The sequence below is a fragment of the Delphinapterus leucas genome, chromosome 17 (genome assembly GCF_059928025.1).
Source record: "Delphinapterus leucas isolate spDelLeu-1000000601 "Yukka" chromosome 17, BTC_Dleu_Yukka2, whole genome shotgun sequence".
In the NCBI taxonomy this organism is placed as follows: domain Eukaryota; kingdom Metazoa; phylum Chordata; class Mammalia; order Artiodactyla; family Monodontidae; genus Delphinapterus; species Delphinapterus leucas.
This window is the reverse complement of record NC_143145.1, coordinates 74,737,337-74,750,523: the sequence shown is the minus strand read 5'-3', so window position 1 is coordinate 74,750,523 and position 13,187 is coordinate 74,737,337. Positions and strand designations below refer to the sequence as shown.

The 13,187-nt window shown below is 37.8% G+C and overlaps 1 protein-coding gene across 1 annotated transcript in view; it reads right to left on the bottom strand.

The window, feature by feature from the left end:
- The window catches only part of PDE7A (phosphodiesterase 7A), a 131,366-nt gene that overhangs the window by 61,271 nt on the left and 56,908 nt on the right, over window positions 1–13,187 (bottom strand). Inside the window, exon 2 of the mRNA XM_022595281.3 lies at window positions 1,378–1,438. Within this exon, the coding sequence (XP_022450989.1) occupies window positions 1,378–1,438 (61 nt within the window). The remainder of the gene's footprint in view (window positions 1–1,377; window positions 1,439–13,187) is intronic.

Genomic DNA, 13,187 nt, shown 5'->3' with positions numbered 1-13,187 from the left:
CTGGAGATCTAATGTACAACTATGTGACGACAGCTACCGATAAAAAACCGAGTAACTGTGGTTCAGTTAGGGGTGGTAACAGCATCGTGGTGGTGAAATCCTGGATACACTTTGAAGGTATCAGCCAAGAGGATGTGGTGATGAAGTAAACGCAGAGGAAATAAGAAATAAGAGTCAAGAATGACGCCAAGGTTCCTGACCTGACAACCAGAAGAATGGAGTTCCATTTTCTGAGACGGTGAAAGAATGCAAAATCACAGACCTGGGGAACACAAATCTTTTAACACATATGTTAAATGTGAGGTACCCATAACCATGTGGAGATGCTCTACAGAGTGAAGAAGACAGGAGTCTAAAACTCTGTTTTAAGGAGAGTAGAATCCTGACATGTCTACAGAGAGAGATGGAGACAGTAAAGAAGAAAAGGCTCAACATTCCTGGGGGGAAATATGTGCTAGAGTAGAATGGGACTAGGCAGGTAAGATACACAAGGTAAATTAAAGAGAGAAAAAGGGAAAAGCAAAAACAGGACACTGGAGAACACACAGGCCTAAGACTATGAAAAAGAGTTAATGAAAGAGGCACAAACAAACAAACAAAAAACCCCAAACCAAATCACCACCCCAGAAGCAGGTGAAGAGTGACCAAATATCATAGAAACTGAGTGAGGAATTCTGAGTATAAGGAGAGCAGTCATGAAGAAAAGACAGTAAGAAAAGATGAGTAAAGGGGCCTACTGGAATCTTTATAGTATGTTTTTAATAGTATGAATTAAAGTACAAGGGATCAAGGAGTGCGTGGATGAAGAGAAAAATCTGGCAAAGAGAGGGAAAGAGAGAAACTACACACATATATGTATGTGTGTGTATATATATATATCAATTATACATGTATATATACACACATCAAATTCATTTTACCCTCTGCACTTGAGTAATACATTAAAGATTTAAGAACTGAGACCAGGAGAAGACAAATGGCCTTCTCACCAGCCAACTGAGAACAAACACATCCAGTGACAGGACTATGCGATCAGGTAATTCACGGTCTCGTCTTTGTTCATGTTACCGTTTAGTATTCAGCAACTGTACAAATCTAAGACTCTTTTTATGAAGAATAATCAGGATGCAACTTAAAATTGTATACTAATCACAGAGTCCCAGTTATTAAGCCAGAGATTTCTCAATTACCCAAACTCTAAGATGCCCCTCTTTATTCACATCATATTAATTTTGGCTTCTACACTCAACCTCAAAGTAATAGGTCATTTCTGCTGCAAACAGTGATGAAAAGCTACCCAGTGAAAGATATCTCGATCTTGAATTAACAGCAGATAACAAAATTAACTGATATTGGTGCAAAATAAATAATTCTTACCTAGCATACGAATGTACAACGCAGTCTGATCAGAGCTGTCATAGGAGATAGCTCCACGCCTCTAGAAAAAAAAAACACCACACATTTTAATGCATGATAATTTAAAATGTGATATAAAATTCAATTCAACAAACATGTATTTATTATTTTTTGTGACGCACTGTGCAAGAGAAGTTGGGATATACAAAATGGAATTAAATACAGCATTTGCTCTTGAAATCTCTAGTTGTGAGGAAGACAAATTATTATAATACAATATGATTAAGCACTGTTGGAGAAGTGGATACAGAGTGAGGAACACAGTAGGTGGAAATTTAATGTCAGAGTACATCATACAAGCCCACTTGAAGAGAGAGCTTCTGCAGAGGTAGTCAGAATTGATGGAGAGACACAGTTCAACTACTTCACTATTCCCTTCACTTAAACATGAATGAATAAGCAAACAAGAATCATCCGACATTTGAAGAAACTCTTTAGCTAGAAATAAATGGAACAAAATGAAAAACCAAATGGCCCAGAAGCTACAAGAAATAAGAGAATTTAAGAAATGTAATTAGTGTACTCAGAGAAATCTGAGTAAAACCAAAAATGGGGTGCACTGAAAGAGAACAGATTTAAAAATATATTTTGAGCTTAAAAATAAACAGGTATAAAAAGTATCTTGCAATATTACTCATAATGGCCCCCAACTGGAAACAATCCAAATGTCTACCAACTAATGTATAGCCATACAATATTATTCAGTATTCAATATCTAGTGTTGTTATTCAGACATAAAAAGGACTGAAGTACTGATACATGTTGCAACATGGTTGGGTCCTGAGAACAGTATACTGAGTGAAAGGAGCCAGTCACGAAGGACCACAAAGCATATGTTTCCAATTATATGAAATATCCCAAACAGGCAAATCCACAGAATCAGGAAGTAGACTGGTGGTTCCCTAGAGTTGGGAGAGTCGATGGGAACTGGAGAGTGAATGCTAACAGGCACAGGGTTTCTACCTGCAATGATGAAAGTGTTCTCAAATTAACTGTGGTAATGACTGCACAACTCTGAATATACCAAAAGGCACTGAATTTTAAAAAAACCCACCCACTTTAAATGGGTGAATTGTATGGTACATGAACTATACTTCAATAAAGCCATTATAAAAAATAACGAGTATTGCAAATATTTTAAATATAATTACCAAAAAAAAACCGAAAGCAAGAAACCAAAAAACACCTCAGTAAGACCTGAAACACCCTCAGCAAGTTCTGCCAACTCCACCTTCACACCCATCTCCCTTCCTCGATCTCCACTCCTTCATTCTGTCTCAGGCAATAGCATCTCTCACCTGGACTCCTGCAATGTTCTGCCCTGCTGACTGGTTTTCCTGCTGCATCTCTTGGCCCCCAGTCCATTCACGCAGAAGCAAGAGTGAACATTCCAGCTACTGCTCAGAAGTCCTCCAATGGTCCCCAATAGACTTGGAATAAACTCCAAACACCTAACTCTCCATGATCTGCCTACCCCTCAGTCCTCTTGTCCTACCGCCCTCTTTCTACCACTAAGAGCCAGCCACCCTGGCCGCCTTCCCCTTTCTCAACCACGCCACACGCACAGCCTTGATACCTGCTGTTCTGTCCAGGATCACTGCATCATCGTTCCCTTCTTACCTCTCAGGTTCCAGACGAAATGTCATCTCTTCAAAGAGACAGTCCCAGACTACAAAATCTGAAGTCACCAAGCAGTCACCCTCCCCAGGGTCCCTACGTTCATGCTCTGTACAGCACACCTAGCTGACCTACTCTTGTTAGCTTGTTCTAAAACAAAAGCTCCACAAGAGCAAGAACCATGTCTGACTTATTCACCACTGTGTCCTTGGCCCTAAAAACTACTATTATTTAGTAGATGCTAAATAAATATTTGGTAAATAAATGATTGAATGCACTTATTGTAAATAAATTAGTGAATAATCATTTACAAATTAAGTTGATGAATAAATTAACGAACAACACAATTGATATAAAGACAAACTAAACATCTAGAAGATAAAACTAACCAAACCTCATACCAGAATCTAACCTCTGTGGAGGCAGACTTTGTTCAATGCTGTATCCCCAGATATAGAATAAATCCCAACATTTAGAACAGTGCCCAGCACATTCTAATGTAATCAATAATATTAGCTGAATAAACAGGCAAGCAAATTCTTAAAAAACAGTAATAAATAGAACTAGCGTCATGAGCTATTATAAAGTAGCGTGACACTACAGAGAATCTAGAATCAAATCCAAGAATACACAGAAATTTTGTATATGCTAAATAAAGGATCTAAAATCTGTGGAGAGGAAATTCCCTGGCGGTCCAGTGGTTAGGACTCAGCACTTTCACTGCCAAGGGCTGGGGTTCAATCCCTGGTCAGGGAACTAAGATCCCACAAGCTGTGTGACACAGCCAAAAAAAAAAAAAAAACAAAAATCAAGTTAATTATTTGATTTAAAATGTTAGATTAAGTGGTTGTTATCTGGAAAAACATAAGGCTGTATTATTACCTTCCTACTCCAAAATAAATTACACATGGAACAGAAATTTTAATGTAAAACAACAGCATGAAAATATTAGAAGAAAACATAACTGTATTAAAAAAAATCTCAAATAACAACAAGGACCTACTGTATAGCACAGGGAACTATATTCAGTATCTTATAATAACCTATAATGGAAAAGGATCTGAAAAAGAATATATATATATGTATAACTGAATCACTTTGCTGTACACCTGAAACTAACACAACATTGTAAATCAACTATACTTCAATAAAGTTTTTTTAATTTAAATAACGACTCAAAAAGAAATCTTAACTAGGAAAGGCCTTTCTAACTGTTCTATAAAATCCAGAAGTCATGAAAAACAAATCAATTTGGCCACATGAAAGTTAAATTATGTATGACAAAATGTTCCATAAACATAGGCAAAAGACAAACTCCAAACAAAGAAAAATGAGTTCAACAGATACGACAAAGGGCTAATTTTTCCCTGCTACACCTAAAAATGAAGGGAGAAAAAAGTGTCTTACAAATCAATTACAAAATGAATAATAGTGTAGAAAAACAGGTGGGACATAAATACACTACTCACAGAAAGAGAAATAATAAACTAATAAACACAAGAAAAAATGCCTGACTTCATTAACAAAATACATATTAAGGAAATGAGATGGTATTTTTACATATTAATGATATTCTTTCCTCACAAACCCCTGGCATGGAATTTACAACTCTTCAACATATACCTAGAAATCTCAAGGAAAAATAATCATTTTTTTTTTACTGTTATTATAAAGAAAAGTTACTGTATTTAAAGCCCTCATTTGGATATAGTATGCAAAATAGCTCCCCAAATCATTGTTATTATCTCCTCGGTGTTTATCATTTAAGGGAAAAACATCAATTAAACTGCTAAGACTTAATGTATCCTTAAACAAACAAACAAAAAACCCCACCAGTTCAGGAAATATAAAAGGAACGCAAGTCACAAGCAAAAATAAAATTCTGATTTTCAACACTGGCCGCCTCCAGGGAAGCTGAAGGACAGACACAAGGGTAGGAAGAGGACTTTTCAATGAATATCTTTTGAATTTTGTAGCACGTGTAGTTATTATATATTCACAAAATACATCGAACTAAAATTTAAAGCTACAGTAAGAATGTACTACAAAGAAATCTACAAAGAAATGGATGATCTCAAAACCCAAGGGACTAAATCATACAGAACACACTCCTGGCAGCATCATGCTTAATAAAGTTAGTGTCTTGCACCAACAGAAGACCCTGAGCCTCCTGCAGTGTTTCATGGTAAACTACTTATTCTGGAGCAAACAGCCACTGTAATCACTTGGTATGAAAAGGCACGACTCACACCTGCTGTTCCCATCTCTACCCCAAGATATTTATCTTATTAGATTTCAAGACTCCCCTTAATACCACCATATTAGAGGAAAACCTAATAGTCTGGAGAGCACATATGTGGAGATAAATATTTCTATCGGCCAAATCATATTCATGAAACCACAGATATAATTATGTAATAGTTTGTCATGGTCAGGACCTATCAACCCACTATTATCCAATCAAATTGGGTAAATAGCTTGTTAAAACACATTTTAACCTGTTATCTCTAACAGTTCTCTTCAGGAGAAGGGTTGCCTTTTTTTTTTTAATGAGGTGAAGGGTATTTACTAAAAGAGCCACTAATTAGAAAGGTAAAGTCTCATTTATCACTTTAAGGATTGAGAAAGACTAACATCAGCTGTTAAAATAGTATAAGTAAGAAGCTGGGTAATGAACATAATCTAGATTATAACTGTGACACTAAACTTATTTTAAGGTAATCACTTGAGACTTAGTTATAGAGGCACTAACTTAGGGTCTGTATTAGTTAACCATTACAAAAACTTGGCAAAAAGGGTAGAATTTAACTTTAATATATTTTAACAAATTACTTTGGGATGTGCAAAATATTCAAATTATTTTATTCATTACTAATTTAAGTAAGCCTGGTCCACAAATACTTAGCTTAAATGCTATGCTAACCTGCAAGACACACTCTCATGAAACAAATCCAAATGAGACAACAGAAAAAATTTTTTAAGAATGGACTTAAAAAAAAGGTGGACCCATCAATGAATACATTCTGAGTGATAATTTACTCATTTATTGCCTCACAGACCAAGATTTAAATGAATATTATTAAACTGTAAACAGTCTAGGTAAAATAATCTAAAGTAACTCTTTGTGGATAAATATACTATAAATTATAACATAAAAAATTTGATTTCCATGTTAGAATGTTACTTTAAAAAATAATTATATGTGCTTTATACACCAAGACTGCAGCACAGACTTAACATATATCTTTGTAAAAGACTATCATTTTTAAAGCCATATACTAGTAAAATTGTTTTTAATAAAGACAGTAAAACAAATTTAATCAAATTCCCGTGTCACACTGTCAGTCATAAAACACTCGGGGCTATCGTCCACATTCCCACCTCACCTCCCCAGTGAATGGAAACAACTGAGAAGCTTCTACTCGTGACTTTTCTAATTTAGCCATCCTGGGAACAGCTCATAAAGCAAACTAGTGTAAGTCAAACCACGGGTGAGGCCCAGCTAATCAGAAACTGACAGCCGCAGCACAAACAAGTTAAACTCTAAGGTTCCAAAGGATCCACCACCACACAGACAGGAGTTCTGAGCGCCCTGGTAAGACACTCAAGCTTGCATCGGGGTGAATCGCGGCTCTTCCTTAAAAGATCTGACTGACAAGATAAATGACAAAAGGCGTAAAAGTTGTTCCTGATATTGGTTAATACATAACTTTTAAAGACAGGCATTTTTGTTTGTTTGTTTTGGCGCAGCTTATGAGATCTTAGTTCCCCAACCAGGGATTAAACCCGCACCCGCGTCGGTGGAAGCACCGAGTCCTAACCACTGGACCGCCAGGGAATTCCCAAGACAGACATGTTTTAAAACTGAGCAAAGATATCTTAAGTGCTATGGTTTTTATCTTGTTTGGGTTTTCCAGTAAAATAATCTATTGTGCAAAGGCGTGTGTATTTCCCTTAGATGGTGAAGTAATGATATATTAACTCCTTGCTGAGCTCCTACTCTGTGCCAGAAAATGCTCCAGGAGCTTTCAAACAAAACCTCACTTACGCACATAAGACCTCTGTGAGGCAGGTCTTATACGCCGGGTTTTGGAGATTAGTAAACAGGTCACAGGGCTTAAACACAACAGCACTAAATACATTTTTGGGTAACGTTACAGAAACGGTAACACACTACAAAAGATGAAGCCCAAAGTTCTGAAAGCAGTTTTCTCTGATGCAGTAAAGTGAGCTTTTTCAGACCGTATTCATCTTACGTATGCTAGGAAAGTGTTCGCACCTGAGTGCCTATCCAAGCACGAATCCATCCATTGAACACTATCCTTCCCAGTCCTCTTCCCTATGCAAACATTAAAAAAAAAAAACACACTCTTAAAATACTAGCATTCTTTTTGTTTAAAAACTTAATTTAAAATTTTTGGTGGTTATAACAAAAATAAAAAAATCTCTGAAAACATCCACAATTCAACTAATGCATTATTAACATTAACTTGACCTTCATTCAGTAACTTGGCAAGCTAATCCTTTAAAAACAATTAGTAAATTGGTGTGAGTGAAACAAAATTCATTCTTAACTTACAAAACACAAGATTTAAAAAATCTGAGTGCGCTGTTTTGAAGAGATTTCTTCAATCGTATTCACTAAGAAAACAGGACTGCTTCAAGAAAAAGACAATTATGCTTAAAACAATATGCTTAAATGTGAAAAACATGACATTATCAGGGATTCAAACCTCGCTTGAAGAAGAAATATAAAAGAAGCTTTTGTGCTGCTTATTAGCAAACAGTGATGGCCTTATACATTTTAAGTTACTATTCACACTTTTCAATTTCTTAATAAAGGAAGACAAAAGCTGCCTGGTGGATGAAAGACCATCATTTTTATACAAGTATAGAAAAATAATTTCAAATAGTATAATCTTAAGTATTTCCTACTTTGGACTCTCATTCGGATGGCAAATGGCTAGCATTCTAGCAAGCATTTCTTTCTTTTTTTTTAAATCATAGCATAATTTTAATAGGGAATAATGAAGACAACTTAATACGGAATGCTAGATTCAGTTGATGAAATACTATAGCAAGCATTTCTTAAGCCCAATATTTGGAATCCAAATTTAAAAACAACAGATATATAATAATCTTACTCTTTTCAACATATTAAATAAAGTAAGGCATATATTTCCGCAGCAGGAAGACCTTAAGTGAGAACATGAGAGACAGTGGTATTTAGTTTTTAAAAAGTGTTTAATTGTTTAGAAATCCTCAATCATTATACTTTAAATTTATAAGCAACAGTAAATTTGCTATCTCTAGAAGAGAATGTTTAAAGTACGTACACCAAATGTCTAACCTGTTTAATTCCATAATCTTAAAAGTTAAACTTCTTTAAGTGTAAAAACTTCTTTAAAGGAATGATCCTGAGGAAAGCTACCTCGATACCAAGGAATGATACCATAAAAAGCCCTTCAGGAGGAATAGGTGGGAGAAGAATAAAAATCACATGCAGTAATCTCAAGCTTCTCAGCTGACAGGTAAAATGTGTAGCTCTTTTAATCAGAGAAATAACACTGAAGCAAAAGGAGAAGAAATTTGACTAGCAAGTTCACTCCTACCCGTATATAAACTAATGATTAATGTCACAATCCTAAAAATAAAGATGGCCTACCTTAGACGCGATCCACTTGATAAGAACCAAGGCCAGACACCAGATCAAGGTAATTCCCATTGGGATCAATGAAAAGCCCCCTGCATAGCCTCCCTCCTCTCCCAGAGAGCAATGAGCAAGGAAGATTTGTTAGGATCTGACAATAACCAGCTGTCCCGAGGCAGAAGAGAGGGGACACTGCCTGCCTTGAACCTCACGCAGCTGCCTTCAAACAAGGGTCACCTGACTCTCTGAGAACATGCTGCCAGCCGGCCTTCCTACCAGCGCGTGGTTAATGCCACAGCCCAGGGCTGGGGAAGGAGAGTCAGTAAAGCTGGAAGAGGGGAGGAAACACCTTCGTGAGCGCTGACCTAACAGTCTCACAAAATGTAGGCAAACGAGGTCTCCAGCTGGCCCCAAGCACATCCCCGACCTTAACACCAGGAATGCTTTCAAATAACTTCCAAAAAATGTCTGGCAGTACTAAAAATTTCCTCATTTCCTCCACGTAGACCAGTGTCACAGGCATAATGTCCTGGCATTTAAAAATATTAATGCATTTTACTCTATTTTTTCAACTTTAAATACTGAATTGGTCAACTCTATTTCCTTAAGAGCTAGGATTACTTTATGAATGCTAGGGGCTTTCATAGATAATGTTGTGCTATTTAACATTATAATTCACTCATTATGGATTTATTGACAAAGGCCAGTCTATCTTCATTTTTCAAGCAATTAAAAGTACACTATTTCTAAGCCCAACTTGCAATCTAGCTTACATGATAATATTTGTGTTACACGTCTCATTCTTCTCTCAGCTGTGAGTAGCTCGGTGAAAGCAAACTGGGCCTCTATTCATCTTCATGATCTCTCACAGCAGCCAGCAGAGAAAAAGCCTTTCATGAAACTTTCATGCGAGTATTCATTAAGCTGCAACTAGGTACCAGGCCCTTTGCTGGACGCCAGGGGTATAATCTTTGAGTGAAAACGGAAAGGGCTCCTGCCCTCCAGAAACTTACAGTTGAGTCAGTCTACGTTAATCGAAGTCTGCAAATAAATACAAAACTGCAACGGAAACAAGTACGACGGAGCTGCGACGGGAACCGCCAACAAAGCCCCGGGTCTGACCTGGTTAGGAGGTCAGGGGCTTCTTCCCAGAGGCCCTGAAATGTCCCTGAGCTGAACTGCAAGGGCAAGAACACGAAGAGGATGGGAAGAATGATCCTCACAGACATGACAACACACAACAAAGACAAGCAGAAGATTCGGGAAGAAGAGCAGAGGAGGCTGCAGTGCAGGCTGTGGGACCCCACAGTGGAGGCCCCGAGAAGGGGCTTCGTCTGCATCCTAAAAGCCAATCCCACCCTGCTGGAGACTTCAGCAGGTTTTGGTCAAGGGCAGCTCATTGGGGTAGGGGCTGGGGGGCAGTCAGGACGCCACAGTGGAGGCCCAAGAGAGGCGCTCACGGACTGTGCTGGGGGGAGACGTGGACGGGCTGGGAAACACTCCGGATGCGACAGGACTACGTCATGGGCTGCAGTTCATGGTGAGACAAAGGCATCTGCCTAGTGGCGGTACCCACATGACAGTTCTAAAATATTTGAAGACAGCCCAAATAGTTCAAATACCAACGCTGTTTTCATTATCCAATCCTCAGTAGGAAGAGTTTATTTTTTTTTAAAAAGTTAATTCTCCACCCGTCAAAATGAGGCATAAACTCAAATTACAGATGCACATCACAATTTTTCTAAATTGAAGCTATACATAACATATGGCCATACATTTCCCACCACACCTTATACATTATACACACACACACACACACACACACACACATACCTCTTCTTTCTACTGAACTTACAAGCTGTAATGCTAATCCTTGCACAAATGGAGATAACTTTTTTAGTCTGTCATGAAACTAGGTGTGGCATGAGATTGTCAGGGTCTTGGATTACTCTCTGGGCAGTAAGGTTCCAGCCGGCAAACTCAAAGGATGCCCAGGAACAGGTCAGAGCAGCCGAACGTAATCAGCTCCACCCTCAGGAGAGCCGCTGGTGGTCATCATTCGTTATCTGCCGCACTAGCCTGGGCGGCACTCTCCAAATTAGCCTACCACCTCGATGCCCAGCCCAGAAATACTTCCTATCCTCACAGCTCCCAGCCAGTCAGCTGCTCGGAAAGTTGAGTTCTACGAAGAAAACACGATCCTATTATTTTTGGTACGTTTTGATAAATGCCCTTTTGGTTAACGGTGGTGAGGTCAAGAATCTCAACTTGCTTTTCGTCTAAAAGTGGAGGATTGGGGCTTCCCTGGTGGTCCAGTGGTTAAGACTTCGTGCTTCCATGGCAGGAGGCGCAGGTTCGACCCCTGGTCGGGGAACTAGATCCCACATGCGGCAGGGCGGAGCCAAAAAGAAGTAAATAAATACAAGTGAAGGATTGAACAAGGGAAGAGGGAAAGAATCAGAACTGAGACTCGCAGGGAAAAAAGAAAGGCAGTCCTAAAAATTCTCTCATTTAAATGAACTTCTGTCGAGATTATCCCACCATCTCAAAACTCCACTGGGAGTCAAGAGCCTGGGTTTATTTCCCAGCTGTACTGCCAAGAGCTGAGTGAACCTGGGTGAATCACCACCTGTAAGGGCCTTGCTTTCCTCCCTTCACAGGAGTTAAATAACATCTGTAAAAGAATACCTCACTCATAGCAGGCTCTCAATAACATTTAGCCAAGTCCACATTAAATAATTAAGACCTAACAATGATCATGACCTAACCACTCCAGCTCCACCCCAACTCTGGGCTTAACTGAAATCACATGGTTCATGAGGGCAACGTGTGCTGTGCTTGCCCAGTGCCCTGGGAACCTCTCCTGAGGCCTGGTAGGGCTAAGGTCATTTTTCACACCAGTGAATATAGGCTGGCTCCCTAAAATGGTTCCCCAGCATCCTCTTTCTTAAATATCTACTGTATGTCTGACACTGAAATACAGAGATAATCAAGACACAGTCCTTCCAGATCAGAAATTTCCTATTTGAATAGAAATAGCTACTAAGTTTATGCCTAAAATCACAGCTCCCTCATTGCTGATGACACATTTACATCACTCAAATCTCACAAAGAACTCAGGCAATACAAGTTTTTCTTAAAACAGTACACTCACCTTTCTTAATGGCACGGACCTAATGGCTTTAAAACTTTTTCCTATTCTAAGATATGAACTATTTATCACTAATTTATCTTGATAAAGTATAAGACTTAATAAAAAATTTTCAACAAGACGAAACAGAAACAAAAGCTGTCATCCTTTACAATATTATGTCTATTTCTTAGAAAATTATCTTAAAACTAATCTTTCTAAACATAAAATAATTTATTATCCCATAAAGAAATAGTTGCCTCTTTTACAATAATAACAAATGTATTCTTTTACATTAACTTTTCTCACCTGTCTCAAAGCCTTAGTGAAACATGACAGGGCAACAAAAAAAATCACTTGACTACTAGAAAAATTAATGCATAGGAGACAGCTAAGCTTTATGAAAACAGAATTTAAAACTATAAGAAAAAGGTATAAAACTCTTTACCTTGCTGGGGCTTATAAAAGTAATATCTGAACAGTCAGGGTATTAAAAGCAAATCTCACTATTTTAGGAGCATGATCAATAGAAGGAAAAGGTACAGCTTTGATCACTGTGTCTTAAGAGAAGTAATCCAAGTGCAAATTTTATCCCTGGGGCTCTCTGCCACTCACAGGACACCTGTCAATCTTGGCAATAGCCTTTAGCTATCCATATAGAGACTCAGCATGTCCTTCTCTTGACCATATTAGGCTAACCTCAACTGCATTGACATCAGTGTCTATAATTTTGGAATCCTGTTGACAAGAAGAACCTATCCCAGAGTCCTTTATACAAATGTAATGTCTGTTGGAAATTATAACCAAATTTATAATAGAAAAATGTGAATACTATAGTCTAAACCTTCCAACTGTGCTTTTATCATTTTGAATTCCAACCAATTTTAATACCAAATAGTAAATCAGGGCGGGTTTTTAATTTCTATTACTAAAAACCACATATCGGAGCTTATTATTTTTCAAATGTTATGAATTTCAAGAGATATGAAACTGACCAAAAAAATTAATCCTTGAAAAGTAACAAAAATTATTTTAAAACTATGGTAACATGGGAGTTTTACCACTTAATTAAGACCTTTGTGTCATACTGATTTAGAGTTCTGAATTAAGTTTTCTGTTGGATAGTAATTAACGGCAATGAACATGTGATTAGTCTTGGTATGAAGTATTCAATAATAAAAACACCCTGACCTTTTACAAACATTCAAGTCTTCTGGTCCAGAAAACTACATTTTATGACATTAAAAGAACTCAGAGATTTGCTTATTGAGTGACTGTTCACAGTACCTCACACCAGTCAGAATGGCCATCATCAAAAAATCTAGAAACAATAAATGCTGGAGACGGTGTGGAGAAAAGGGAACACTCTCGCAC